This window comes from Falco peregrinus, chromosome 3, assembly GCF_023634155.1.
Source record: "Falco peregrinus isolate bFalPer1 chromosome 3, bFalPer1.pri, whole genome shotgun sequence".
NCBI lineage: Eukaryota > Metazoa > Chordata > Aves > Falconiformes > Falconidae > Falco > Falco peregrinus.
In genome coordinates, this window is record NC_073723.1 from 63,363,908 (window position 1) to 63,379,605 (window position 15,698).

Genomic DNA, 15,698 nt, shown 5'->3' on the forward strand with positions numbered 1-15,698 from the left:
CATAATGTGCACACAACAGCATACCGTCCATTTAAAAAAATATTTAATGCTGCCAAGAAGTATAAAAATACAGTAAGAATGGCAGTACAAAACAAAATATTTCCTAATTTATTTCTTTTACATCTTTCTACATTAATACAGGCATTATAAAAACACAAGACAGCAAATTATTTTGTTTTGCAAAGTAGCACGCTGCTGGTGGTCTTCATCCCCTCGGCGCAGTTTACGCTGTAAACAGATAACTGAGGTCTTCTTGGTACTTAACAGACCTCACTGTTTGTTCCCGAAGAGGGGTTCATGTCTTGCTTTGCATGTCAATAATTTGCAGTTTATAGCTGCAGAACATTCACAAGTCTTGAAGGCTTAGGTGTCAGTCAGTCTCGGCCTGCGACATACAACGCAAAAGAAAGTCACCGATTCAGTACACAGTACGGGGGGAAAAAAAAAAAAAAAAAAAAAAGGAAAAAAAAATAGTAGTAAGAACACAGTGGGTTTGCAACGGCCTATGAACACCAGACAGCTTCTCATGCATTCCCTGGAGCAACTACTGACTATTGCTTGCCTGTAGCGAGCACTCCTGGAAAGCTGTTGATTTTCAGAATTTCAGAACTTCCATATTACGGTACAAGGCACACGCTTGCTGGAGAGCTTCAAGTATAGGTCTCGGTCCAGCAAAGCACTCACTTAAGCACAAGCACTGCAGAAGTCTTCTGGGGCCTTAGTGGGACTACAGAAGGCTGCACCTCGAAACACTAACATGGCTTCTCATGGCTTTGTAGGCCAATCCTGGCACAGCGCATGGAAATCAAGTTTCCAGGCAAAGGTTTCTTCTAGTGAGGAAGACATCCCAACACTGCACACTTTGTTCTTAGGGAAAGTAAGGCTCTACTCCGAGGAACACAGAAAAAAACCTTGGTCTTTACAGCACCAAATATACAATCTAGTACAAGTAAAATGCTTCTAAGTTCTGCAAGCGCTACGCTGATTCATAAAGCAGCAGCTTTGCTAAGTTGAGAGACATTAAGATAATTTCTTCCACGTATTTATCCTTCCAATTTAAATAAAGACTCAGACAGAGATACAATTTTGAACACATTTATTTTTCGTACATAAAAATGAAAGACTGACCTAAAACTTTTGGGGAAAACAAAAAAGCCCAGGAAGACTACTGTGTGTTACGTCAGCTTTGCACGTTTCGTCCTCTGACTTAGGCCACTTGGGCCATGCAGAAGACTTCCTCTTCTGTCATCGTTAATTGTGCAGTCCTCAAGTGTTTCAGGTTTAACTATAATGCCAAGCAGCAAACTAATTGATTTGGTTAACATTCACTGAACTTTAAAGCTAGCCAGGCTTTGTAATTACCTGCACAATCCAATCACACATACATGCATACACATTTACACCTCTTCCCTTTTCAGTGGCATATATAAACTGATGTCGGTAAACCATTTTACTCAAGGTTCAACAGAATAAGCTGTTTCACTTGCAACTTCTTACTTCCATAATTATTTTTTTTTAATTGCTATTTCACACTGAATTATTTTACTTAATACATTTCAAGGAAAATACAGATGTACCATCACTCTAAGTGGACTGTCCCTGCACCAAGAACAAAACCAGAAAACCTAAGAGATTCATTCCAAATTTACAACCCCCTTGCCATAAGGGTCCGAATGTTTGCTAATTTTTTTTTTTTAATAAAAATATGCATCGCTTGTAGACAAGTGTTCATCTGAGAGTCAAACATCATTTCATCAAATGCAAAGCAGCCCGCTATGTGTCAAGTATTCTGCCTGACGTACTTCCAGAACAGAGGGGAAAACCCAATGCAGTAACGTCGCACCACGTGCAACAGCATTTTAGAAGTAGCACAGGACCAGCCAGCAGCCTGCCAGAAACTGGGGTGGGGGAAGGCAGGAAAGGGGCCAGAAGGCACGCCCTTCATTTTTACTCTGAAGCATTTCCTGCAATAGAGGAACTGGGATCAGTTCTTCATTTTGGTCTGTATCTGTTCCTATTTAACATCAAAGTTGTGCAAAACTGCTGCAAGTTTAAATCCCACAGAACAACGGAGTATGACAAGGGCTCAGCTCGCAGTAAAAAGAACAAGCCTCCCCCAGATTTTGGCTTTTCAAGGACTGCTGATGGACCAGAGACAAGAGTTGTATCCAAATTATCTTCTGGAATGTACTAAAAGGTCTAATGTTTTATTTCCCTTCCAGCTCTCATACTGTCATGAACAATTCACCATACAAAATAGTTTTGTCCAAGACTCTTATCGGTTCACGGTCCTTAACTTTTAACAGTTAAGACTCTCAAGATACCTACAATCATGGAACCAAATACACGTTTATAGATCAATTGTTGAATGTGCAAGTCCTGCTTTATTGCATATAAAGACAGTAACAGTGTGAGGTGATATAAGATGGCCCCCTCCGGCCCTGCCCCACCCAGAAAGGAGGAAGGCCTGCTCAGGATCAAGAAAACAAAAAAAAAGCCAGAATTTAGAAGATGGAATCAGGAAAAAAAAATTCAAGCAACAACTTGACAAGCCACAGTGAGAGCTCAGTGCCTGCAGGATACTGGTGGCCCAGGAAACCCCCTCTCATGCCAGCAGAAAGGCAATAAATGACTGTGATGTCACTACAGGTTTTGCCTGTGCATTTTCCCTTGCTGCTTTCAAGTATTTAGAATAAAATCTGGAATATTTTTGTTACAAAAGCATTTATTACATTCCATGTGTTTTCCATAACCAAAATATCTTTTATAAGGCACATACATTTACACCTACTATCAGTTATAGCTGCTCTGGAAAACCTGTCTTCTCAAATTAAAGAAAAAAAAAAAATCTTTTGCCAAGTCTCTTGTTGACCAAAATAGTCACTGTGGTTGTAAAAATTCTGAAATGTCTTAAAATATGTTAAGTGCCTGTCTATACTGTCAGAGCAGTCAGTAAGTCATTCTGCTACTGGAGCTGCACAGTTGCTCAGTAATGCCACAGAACAAACTGTCTTGCTTTACTGACGCACAATTTCCCAAATTCGGAACCGTATGAAAGTACACTTGTTCTCCTTATCTGGACCCTTAAACAGTTGTTTCCTATATAAACAGTGTAGTCCAAAACAGTATTAGCTATTGCAAAATGAGAGTTTCAAAGAGTAAACTCAGCTTAGCTTTGCGTAGTAAACATCACACTATTTGGGCCCCATGCCTGGTACGTTACTACTAAGCTTGAACTTACTGGAAACTTTTCAAGTCAATTCCTTTGGATAAGAAGCAAAGTAATTATCTAGATCTTTCAGTATTTTTCAGCAGTAAATCCAAGAAGCTCTTTACAGAAGGAGAAAGAAAAAAAGAAAATAAAAAAAGAAAAGAGGGGGGAAGAAGAAACCCCTCAAAATACCCAAGAGAAAATAACCAAGCTAGGAAAACGGAGGCAGAAAACACAACTTCTCTAAAGTTGCCCCACAAGGCCAACGCGCTTGAATAAATAAAATCCAGGTTTCAAAGTGCAGTACAATGCTACAAATTATTAGGTCTCACCTTGAATGACAGCAAGCTACACACAGCCATATACAATCTTGCGTTCAAAGAGAATTTAAAGGATAGAAAGTGATTTGTGTTGAATTACTGTTCAGAAGGTGTCACGGCCCAACGAACGGGAAGGGAGCACTCAACAATTTTGAAGTGACTGTAGCACAGATACTCCCAAAATTTTAAGTCGTCAAGTGCTTTACTGTCATGCCTCTAATCAGTGCTGGGGAACCTGAAAAGCAGTTCTAGACTTTGTGAAGTTACAGAAGGGGCTGATACAGCTGAACATGCTGGGTACGGGAGAACACTACCAACATCTGTTTTCCATCAAAACCACCCTTGGAAGTCCAACTATAGTTTCCTTTGATGTGCTTTCTACACCTACTACTGATGAATTAATTTTACTCTTTCTAGCAATTAAAATCTATAGACACACAAAACATTATGTTTTACATTTAATGGAATGTCAGAACTTTAACAATGCTGGCCTCCAAACAGTAGCTGAAGTCTGAATACATTAACCAACTTAACAGTATGCTTTTCACCGGGGGCTAAATTCTCAAAAGCCTTAAAAAAAATATCAAATTTCTAAGCCTCACTTAAATAATGAAAACTATAAAAAAATAAATAAGGAATGCAAATTAACAGAGTAGAAATTGTTAAGTGCTTCATCAGACCCCTAGCTGCTCATATCATAAATTGGAGAGTCAAAATATGGGGAATGGTTGCACTATTATTTTCATGCACAAATTATAATTACATTTTGTTTCAAAATCAAATTCTTTTTGGTCAGAAATTTGTACAAACTGAGCTTTTAAAAGTACAATGAACTACAAAAAGATTAAATATGCCATTATAAAATATATTTATCCTAGGTCATAAGAATATAAAATGTTTATGTTCATGTCACTAGTACATTACACATTACACACAGTTAAGGATAACTTCTTTGCATTAATAATGTAAATAATACAACACTGTTTATTGCTTATGTCAGGCATGAAAATTTAAATCCAGACAGCCTTCAGTAGCTAAACCTCTGTGGTTCCAGGGTTTGCTTAAGATCTGGTAGAACACCATTTTAAAAAGCGTATAAACAATTGCAGCAAGTTTGTACCTGCTCATATAAACAAAAGACATCAATTTTGTTGGGGGCAGCAGTTCATTTTTGTAAGTACCTGCAGTGGAAAGTCCTGAGACGTTGACGTGTGATCAAGTTTACATCACTTCCCTATTTTACGTAATGGTCTGTACCCATTCCAGGTGTAAGGAATTTACTGCTTAAAGTCATACCCCTAGTCATTTAACCGCAGCAAAACTAGCTGCTGGAGCAGCCAGGCTTACTGTTTACTTACAAGGAATGTTCTTGAAAATACATTTTCCAGCAAGAATAAGCACCAACTAATATCAGCGTACCAAACCCAATCTTAGTGAGAATAGGTTTCCAATATAACCACCTTTTTCTTTTTCTTTCAGTCTCATTTAGCTTCTGCTTCATCTGCTGCAGCTTCTGTGCTGTGTTAGCTTTCCTATCCTCTCGCAGTCGTTTTCGGATGGTACTTAAAGAAAAAAGAAAGTAAACCTTAAATTGTAGAAGAGGAAAAAAGGCTATTAAACCATTAAAAACAAACCTCTTCCCAACACACTCCCTCGGTAGTTAATCCAACAGTAGCTTACAGCAGTAGTATATAAAACCTAAACCAAGCAATCTTTATCCTGTTTTAACAACCTTGATGCGGACAGTTTCAGGTCAGTGAAGCCCCATGAAGTAAATGACTTACGTAAAGATCTAAGTGGTGCTTGACCTACGTGTTCAAGAAGAAACAGAATTAGCTTAATTATCTGGGCTTAGTCTTTCAACCTGTCAGTGCCTCATTTGGTGGCTGAGATTTTTTTGCATGGAGGCTGCTTCTACGTGCAACGTCACGTACTTTGTGCAAATGTTCATACTACTTAAGCGTGTGCCTCCATTGCAGAGTTCACACTAGCCTCACTAATGTATGGATCCTAACCTACTCATGTCTGCATGCAGGTTTAACAGTACTCAGGCTGTCAGCCAAATCTTGATGAAGGACACGGGCTAAAAATCAGTGGTGCGTTGTTATGCTATCACAGCTGCCTTGTAATTCACGTAACTGACACAAAAACTGCCCATCAGGGCATTCAGTAAGCCATCTGTTATTTCAGAATTCCGGTCTATCTGCATCAAACTGCTGCTTCTCATCTGCAGCCCTTTGGGCCAGGCACTGCCGCCTCCTGTGCGCTGCACGGCTCAGCACAACCCAGCCCGGTTCCTGGGTCTCTGGCCAAGGGTCCGTGTTTGGCCACCTCCATGTGGGCAGGCCCAAGTGACACAGCGCCTCAAGCAATTCCGATGGCCATTCCCAACACAGCAGCTCACAGCGGAGGCATTAGGAACTCAAGAGGCAGAGAAACTTGACAGAGAAAGGCAAATTCACGTGACACAGCTAAACCACAGAAATATATTCAGAGTAGCAGATTTAACAGAAGTAGAGGGTAACATACGGCTTCAACGACAAAATTTCAATCACCATACAGAAAGTGGCGACAAGAACGTTGTGTTTCTGAGGTATCATATTTTTCTGAGGAGAAGTTAGCACTGTATTTAAAAATCAGTATCAAATTATCTTAGGCACTTTTAGGATCTAATTCACACTGCACAGTAGAGTTCACAGTCTGTAGGAAAATGCTTTCAAGTGTGAGATTTGGCTGCTTCAGAGACATTTGTTTTTCTTTTCTTGACACTTTAAATAATCAAACAACTTTATCACAAGGAATTACTGCAGTTGTATTTTTTAAATAATTAAGACAGTCAAATACCACCTGCCCTTTCCCTCTACTGAAGGAAGATCTTGAAGTTTTCTTTTCCTAAGAAAAGCATACAGTAATTCAGCCTTTCAAGAGAGTACCTGCCTCCTGAATGGTTTCTTCATCTTGCCTACCTTTCGATGTTTCCATCTGCGATATCCTGAACTTTAGTGGACAGGTCAGTATTTATTTTCTCCATTTGATCTTTGTTCTCCAGGCTTATGCTGTTCCCATTGTACTTCTCTGTGGTTATTTTAGTTGGGTGTGGAGGAGACTGCTCAGAACTCGGCGCTTGGTCCTCCTTAGAGAGCTCCTTCCACCGTTTCTGTGAACAAGGAGAACGTATTTCAAATATTCCCCTAACACTGAAGGCCCTGGGCCCAAGGTGTCTTCTAACAGAGGAGTCACAAAAGTAGATTAAAGGAACTACCAGATCAAGAACAAAAAAAACCCCAAACCCAACAAAAACTAGATGAAGAAGTAAGGTTAGATGAAGATGCACCTTCTCCAACAATGATCCCTTTCTGTACTTCCATACACGATGCTACCATGAAGGTCTGAGGCCACCAACTTTGGGGTTTGTACTGTCCACAGTAGCTCCACAATGAGGAAGCAACCTGTTTTGCATAGTCTTTCACTTTCTATCTCCCTCCTCTACTCTCTACATGCCCACGCTGTACTGTTACCTTTCATGGCTCCAAAACACAGCAGGACCTTGTGTGCAAGAACTGCCTTTAAAAAAAGAGAACTGGAAAAATTTTCAATGCCAATGAAAAAAAATCTAGGGTTATTTACGCCGAAGTTGCGGCCTGCTACTTCACCTAGTGCTGAAATCCTTCAGACTGTTCACCATTAGGACAGTTACCCATCAGCCCAGAGACCTACTGCATCATAAAACCGATATTCATCTTGCTGTAAGAAGTAATCTGAAATGAGATGGAAGTAAAAAAACATAAAAGAAGATCAGAAGTAAAACTGGTTTGCTAGATCTCCATCCTAATGATGAACAGTCTGCAGGATTTCTTGCAACAAAATTTCATGCAAAAAAAACCCTACAAAAGGTAACAGGAAGCAGAAGAATCACTCCTAAAGCACAATCAGTTCTTTTCTCACACACATCAGCCAGTCTATAAAGATATAGAATACCCTGGGGGAAAAACATCAGTTACTTTTAAACATCTACGATAAGAAAGATGAACTGAAAATTGACTTCACAAAATGAGTGTTAGATTCTCATCTGTGGAATGAATTCAAAGACTACTGGTCTAAACTAAATATCAGACTCAGAGAGTGATGTCAAAAAAACCCAATTACTTATAAATGAACTGCTGGCAGAATGAGCTTTAACAATGAACCCACTCCACTGCAGAGGAGCTTCCAGTATTGATCAGAAATTCACAAAGGGAGTCTTCACATACAAGATACTTCACTATCAGGTATTTTCATTGTTTTGTCTTAAACAAAAAACTCAAAAGAGAAAGAGCCACTAAAAAATGGAAAACCACTTTGCAGCTCCCTCTCACTGTCATGGAAAAAGGGCTCTGGAAGACACGGTTGTGTCCATAAGAGACTTGCTGGCTAAGGTAAGTACTAAATACATCTGGCATGAAAACCACTCAGGAAGAACTGAAATCTGAGACAATTTTACTACTCTTGTCAAAGAGAAGGAATTTCCCACCAAGAATTCTAAACATGTCATAACAATAGTTCAAATGACTGGTAATTTTAAGTTTAAACAATCCATGGCAAGAGTACATGAATGGCAGGACTGATAAAATAATGTACAACTTGGAGCAGGACAGGCAAGGAGGATATCTCAGGACCTGAAGTACTAACTGTGTCTTGTGAAACTGTATCTGGAAGAAACAAAGAAGTGAAGTTTGATTTGAGAAATGCAACAGTCCTTAAAATTATAACCAAAATGCCTGTGTAGGCAAGCTAAGACATAGAGCCTGTATCACCTTTTGGAACGAACGGAGATAACAGAAATGCATGTTAAGATGTTCAGTTGACAGAATCAGGTGAATGTCAGCCACAGTTTTTGGATTCCCAAGTTTTGGTACAAGACTAATATTCTTGCTCTCTATCTGCAAAACAGATCTATGGATCTAAGGAATTCAGCTTTCTTTGTCCTTTCAAAGCCACAGATTTGTTTACTGGAGACCACTCATTTCAACAGATTATTCTGAGAATGATGGCAAGTTATTCTACTATGCTGTTGAAGCAAAATTACCTTTATTATGAGGTAATTTTACAGCAGTGAAAACTTCAATCTTGTACCACCTCACCCACTTAAAATAGTGCAGCGCTGCAGTACAACAAGGAAGCAAGCAATTGTTTCAGCTACAGCACCACACAGCGCCACGCCAACCACACGCCTCTGCAGGGTTCAGGGCAGCCTAGGCAACTGTATGACCCGTCTTTCAGCCACAGCTAGAAATCCCATCACTGCTAAAAAAAGAGCTAGCTGACTTTGAAGGGAGAAATACTCCTGCTGAAGTATTGCCAGTTGATTTTCTGCACATGACACTGTGGCCCAAGGAAAAAAGCACTAGGACAGCTGCCTGCACTACAGAAAACACTGGTTTAAGAAAGATCATCTGAACAATCATAACAAAAGAAAGGAAAAAAAAAAGCGCAAATGAAAAGTGAGTCTTCTTAAGCATCCGCTTAGTATGAAGAAATAACACACTTGAACTTGACAAGCAGTACTCTGAGCTGACAATACTCCCTTGTATCCAGAAACAAGAAATTCTGTGATGGGCGTTCTAGATGGGCGAGTGTGAGAACCAGAGCTGCTCAGAGCCTGGAGCATGACTTTTTAAAAAAGAAAGCAGAAAAATTATTAGAGAACACCTTCATACCACCAGAAACAGCTTCCAGAAAATAAAGAGGCTAAATTGCTGTTAGTGTTAGGACAAATCATACAGTCTTCTAGGCATACAGCACAGGTGTCAGAGTAGCAGCACACTACCTAGGTGTTCATTAGTAGTTGTGCAAAATTATTTATTTACATAGCTAGTCAAGAAACATTTGTGAAAGAGAAGAACTGAACAACTACCAGAACTTTCGAAGAAAGGAAATGTGTTTTAGCTTATCTGCTTCATTCATGATTTTAAGAAAACAACAAAATAAAAAAGCCCTAGCATATGAAAGAAGAATTAAGTGTGTTTCACAGCCTCTCCTCCCAGTCCTCCCCTTGCACCTAGCCCCAGCCATTTAAAATAGCTGCAGCTACTCTTACATCTGCAAGCCACACTGATCAAAAAGTGAGATTTGGTAATTTGTTTGCCCCAAAAACGCCTTATATTTGGCTAGATTCTACTAACTGTAACACAAATTTTAAAGGATATGAAGAAAAAAAAGGCAACTTTACTAATAAATGTGATCTGTAGCATGAGGCAACTTCATTGTCAGGAAAATATATAGCTAAGATCAAGAAATCCTAAAAAGATCATTGCTACCTTTTCAAACTGATGCTGGGCATTACTTTTGCTTTTCAGTACCGAAAACAGTGATTTAACCCCTTGTTTTAAACATTTGTACAGACAAGTTATTTTTATGTTTTATCTAAAAGAGGACAAATACATAGGATTAGAAGTTCAGCTGACAGAAGGTGCTGATCAGATACCCTCTAATACCTTCTAGGCATCGACTGAAAAAGGCAAATTATTTAAACCCCACAAAGTTACATGTTTCAGAGTAGCTCGGAGCCCCTTTTTAACTACTCTTATCAGTCTACTGTTTATGTTTAAATACACAGAGCTAAACATTTACCTGTATAGTTGAATCTCCCATTATAAATTTTGCTCCTTCTATTACAGCCATATATGAAAATCTTAGTTGATCAGGGGTCTGAATAAGTCCCATTCGATATTTTCTCATATCTAGCAATACCTTCTTAATATCTACAGAAAATGGGTCTTTTTTTTCCATCTGTAAAGAAAGTTACATCAAAAGTGTCATTGCTATTGATAGAGATAACATAAAAAATAATTACAAGTAAAAATCAAGTCATAATTTTTTATCTAAAAATCAATTTCTTCATATTACATTTCTATTAGTTATATACAAAATTAACTTCTCAAATTATTTCTAAATTGTTTTTACAGGAAATAGCAAATAAGCTAAGGAAAGCTTATTATGAACAAACCAATGATCATGTATTAACCAAACAGAACAGTACCCTAACATCAAGTTTTAAAATCGAGTTTAGATCTGCTTGATTTTATTCAGGCATGTATTTGTACTTTGAAATAGGACTGTAAGAATCAGAACCATAAATCAGTATTTCCTGCTGCTCCTGAACGGAACGGCAATTTGGAATGACTGAACATGGCAGAAATCCCCTTATTTAAAGCAGAATCTGTAAGCCAAGCAATGAACACACATCCCCACACTGCAGCCACAAGGCATTTTTAACCACGTTATCTACACATGCAGTGTTCACTTTAATTTGTCTAATGCTAAAGTACACTTGCATCAAAATATACACCCACACTTTTCAAAATGCAGAAGAAAAAGAACTGAAGAAAAAATTAAAAATAAGTTGAGAGGACCTAACTAAACAAGATGACAACTGTCTTACAATTTAAATGAAATGTTTCAACTAACCCTGCACTGTACTTCTCACTATTACCAAGCACAGCCAAAGAGAAAAAGCCCATGTCTGAACTTCAAAATCCAACAAGATTTTAAATTTTAACACTACAGTTCACCCAAGTCACCACCAACTACAGATGATGCAGTTCCCCGAGTAAGCAAAAAATCTGCTCGTTCATGTGGTACTGCAACTGGCTACCAAGTCCCACCTCCCACAGAGCTGCACATCTAGGGAAATTGTGCATCTCATCCTCCATTATACACTGCAGGAGATCCAGGGACATGTCTGAGTTCTCATCCTAGTTCACATACTAATCTTCTGCCACCTTAGAAAAAGAGGCCTGTCAGACCTGCAAGATACTCCATTTTTAGAGAAAACTACTTACGTATTCAGTTGTCTTAATATATATACCCAAGCCTAACTTTAAGCTTATACTAAAAATCTCAACACTTTCTAAGCACATCTCATATAAAAGGAAAAGAATGCTTACTATTTACTTTCCAGAAAGCTTTGAAAATGTGTAATGCACTTCAAGACGAATTTGTAAACATATTTCAAGAGCTGTGTTTTTAAACCATCAAAGTATGTGAAGGGGGGTGTGTGTGTGTGAAGAAAAAAAAAAAAAAGAAAAAAAGAAAGAGTATAACATCTTAATTTATTAAAAGTTTTCACTGGCATGTCATTAACTTAAATGCTTTTAAAGCCTTCTGACCCAAAAGCCCATATTGGGAAGGGACACAGGGTGTAAGGAGAAGGAGGAGAAGGAAAGGGGTGACGGAGAAAATGACCACTTACCAGAACAAGACAAGTGTCTACTAATGAAAACGTGCCAGAACGTCCTATCCCCGCACTGCAGTGAACTACTGCAGGTCCATGTTCAGGACTTAGTGAACCGGACTCTCTGACTTTAAACAGGAAGTTCAGGAATGAAGCTGGGGATTCAGGAACTCCAAAGTCTGGCCATGTAGTATAATGAAAATGAGAGATCATCCTGGACTCACCACTCTAGAAGTAAAAACAAATAAACAATACAACTATCAAGTTTTCTACTTTTGTTTAGTTAGCACACATTTCCCCAATCTAAATCAACAGCTTTTTTCTATTTTAAACTTCCCATTTAGACAAACAACCCAATAACTTGCTTCATGTTGAATGACAACCAGCAGTGCAACCTGAAGTAGTTTTTCATCCAAGTTGGTAGTTTTCCCCTTTGCAATTATTACCATACAACTTTTTTTTAAATTCTTCTCAAACTTCCACTGTTATATTTTGTTTGCTTTACTACCTCCTCACAACTATTACTCTTTTTCTACCATTAATGCAGCTTAAAGGCTGACAGCAATTACTAGACTGCTAGTATTAATACAACTGAAAAAAAATTAACCTCAGCCTTTTAAACACTCTCCACTTGCTCAGAGCAAGTTTAATACCATGTGGTAATATCATCTCCTTTATACCAGCCACACTACTGAGAGGAACAGGAAGCTTTACAGAAAAGGCCATACAGCAGAATGTCTAGCAAAACTTCTGCTGGACATGCTCATTCTTTGTAACTAAGAAAGAATGATTCCAAAACAATGTAGTTGTTTTAGAACCATGCAGCGCCTTTCCTAATGCAACCAACCAACTGCAAGTATTGAAACGACAGCAGGAGAGTATGCATATATCTAAAAAGCTTTGATGAAAATTTGGATCATATTTTATGGACTCACTTCAGACCTGCTGTTACATGCTACTCCTTGCCACAGTGATTTTAAGACAACTTAATTGCTGACTTAGCTTGGGAATTTTAGAAAGGTTCAGTTATTTTTATCCTTCCTCCATTTCATCTCATTTTCCACAGAGTGAAATCTACATAACCCTCCAAGTCAGAACACAAGAAGATTTAAAATATCGATGTATTCCACAGAAGCTATTTTTCTTTTTCAGCAAAACATAGCTATGAAATTCAAATAAATTATATTGTTCTTCATCTGCTCAGTCTGTTTCAACTTCTTATGAGAGACAACTTAACAAAACTCCTCTGTGAAACTAAAATAATCCAATTCATGGTTACCACAGGAACAAAAATACTCTCCCATTTTGCCTTCAACGCCTGATACTACAAGACTGCCAATACTTTCACAGAAAACTGTGGATTTTACATGACTCAAGTCACTCTCAAATGCATTGTTATCTCCCAGGAATATTTTATCTTTTGGCTAAGAGCTCAACAAGGACAACAGAGGGTGATCCAACATACTGGGAAAATGAGTACACAGTAAGATTTCAAAGGAGGGGCGGGAGGGGAGGCCTAAATTGTATAAAGAACAGGAATTTGCCTTTCTTATTTGTCTGAAGCAAAGCATTAAAAAACACTTTGTACTTTCAACTGAGATCTTACTGGTCTACCGTACCTAGTTTTTCAACTAGTGAGTTAACTCACTAATCAACTAAAATGACCCGTTTGTTTAAAAATCATGAAGGAGATATGTTTTTAGTAAGAAATACAGAAATTATAGAATTTTAAAGAAGATAACACTCAAACAATTTCCTCTATTTCTAAGAAAAATAACTTACCAATTTACAAAGAAAATTAAGAGGAAAACTGAAGACATGAGCTAAAGACACATACTAGGTAAAGCAAAGATTAATGTTGTTTCTTGTGAATCTAGATGATCCTTTGAAGTGGTAACTGATAACTGTCCCCTCAAGATTCTTAAACAGCTTTCCAGATGAAAGTCTCACTTATACCTTAAGGTGGCAAAAATGGCCTTATCTATAGGAAAAAAAAAAAGTGATCTGTGTCTTTTTTATTGGTTTTTGGTTGTTTTTTCTTTTTTCCAAAGCCCACACTGTTACCAAGCACTAGCATCCTCCTCCTAAAAAAACATGGTAGTGCTTCAAGCACATGGCCAAGTGTCACCTTGTTTATACACTAATCTGAAAACAGGTATTTCTAAAGGAGAGATTAAAAGTGCTGCTGTACATCTCATCCAGCTCTAAGTCACAGATTTACTTTTCTCTTCCTCCCCATACTGTACAAAGGCTTTATCCATCCCACAATTTTCCACCACTTCAGCTCATTTTAAAAATACCTAGTCTCTTCGTCTTTCTCCACAGAGTCCCGTTTCAGTGCACCGGAACTGGCTGGTCTTCTTTGAACTTGCAGCTTCTAATCATACAGCCAAATCCCATTTGAGTATTTCAAGCCTCCCACATTTTCTCTCTTAAACAGAATGGCTCTTTCAAGTGGCGCTTGGCAGTCAAGCTGTACAGCTGAAATACTGTCTTTGTGTGAGTATCTGTACCACCCTTTCTAAAATAACTCCCCTGTCACTGAGCCATTCACCACAGCTATCATGTGAAGTGATGCAGGACCATAGTGAGAAAAGGTTTGGCTTTCTAAAGATTCACAAATGTTGATAGAAAGAAATTCAATTCTAAAGAACAACTCATTTTATTTGAAGTATTACCAGGAAACTTGATATTCTTCTAAAGAAAAAAAGCTGGACTTCAAGACAGGCAGCAATATAAAATTTTATGTATGTTATACACAGGGAACGTATTTCTGCATGATAACTAAAACCCAGCTTATTCTACGGTAACCACAACATACTCTTCCAGGATTTATTTCATAAGACTACCTACCAAAAAAAAAAATTCCAAAAATCCGTGAATAATCATGGGACAACACTTGACCAAGCAACTTTTAAAGAAAACGAGCCTAACCATTCCAGTGAAAGTTTCACAGACTACTGGGATAACCTTTTACTAAATAGGCAACATAGCTAAAACTGATAAACTCAGATGACCACCACGCTGCACAGTTCTCCACTGACTGCTGGTAACACCAACAGCACAATCAAAAGATGATCAAACCACAACTCATGCTCCAGGTTACAAGCAGACACGACATGAGGACTTGAGCAGAAAAATATGAAGCCCTTAGATTAACTTTAATCAAAACAAGCCTTGTCATAAATTTTTTACAGTAACTATCCAATCACTCAAAACAAAAATGTACAAAAATCTTAGAACAACTTTAGTTTGCTCAGTCACCTGAGAGTATGAACATAGATACCACCTAAATGCTCAACGGAACTTGACACCTTCAGTGTGAAGTAAAACAGGTGAAGACTGAAAAATGTTGGTCTGTCAAATTTCACACATTCCTTAGAAAAGCCTTCATTTCATAGTTCAATGGCGACCGGAATGGTCTAACATATGAAGCCATAAAATACACCCAACCCCATAGTGGTCCTGCATTTAATGACCATGCCTTAAGCACATTAACAAGTAATTTGATCATATAAAATTGAGAAGGCATGCTGTAAGAGCAATATTCTAAGCACTGAAATTCAAAAATCTTCAATCAACTTTAACTCCCTCTCTTTGTTCATTCTAATGCTTGGCAAAATGGTCTTCAAAATGTACATCAAAATGGCAATGAGGATAATGGGGCCAAATAATCCTCACAAACATTCTGGGATTTTTCTAATAACTAGTGCATATCCTATAAGTCAACATGGTAATAGCTATGCCCACTGAATCCGAAAAACACTTTAACATTCAAGTGACACTGGGTTCTCCTTTACTGTGAGGCACCAATACCTTTCTGTTGCAGCACAAACTAGTAGGCTGCAACAAGGTTTTTATACCGTTGGTCAGATTCTATTGTCCTTGCTGTTCCTCCTTCCTCCAGAGGCCAGGCCAGGCCAGACCACACTGCTCCTCCTCCACCCAACCCCTC

General features: G+C 38.3%; 1 protein-coding gene across 2 annotated transcripts in view; it reads right to left on the reverse strand.

Annotated features, from left to right (window-relative positions):
- Nucleotides 1-26: 26 nt before the first annotated feature.
- The window catches only part of PTPN2 (protein tyrosine phosphatase non-receptor type 2), a 32,550-nt gene continuing 16,878 nt past the window's right edge, over nucleotides 27-15,698 (reverse strand). The window contains exons 6-10 of one of the 2 annotated variants that reach the window (XM_055798893.1): nucleotides 11,762-11,971; nucleotides 10,141-10,299; nucleotides 6,498-6,688; nucleotides 4,992-5,093; nucleotides 27-385 (exon numbers count right to left, since the gene is read on the reverse strand). In XM_055798893.1, coding sequence (XP_055654868.1) covers nucleotides 364-385; nucleotides 4,992-5,093; nucleotides 6,498-6,688; nucleotides 10,141-10,299; nucleotides 11,762-11,971 — 684 coding nt within the window. In that variant the 3' untranslated portion in view covers nucleotides 27-363. Of the gene's footprint in view, nucleotides 386-1,079; nucleotides 5,094-6,497; nucleotides 6,689-10,140; nucleotides 10,300-11,761; nucleotides 11,972-15,698 lie in introns of those variants that run through there. The other variant, XM_055798892.1, reaches the window with a different exon arrangement.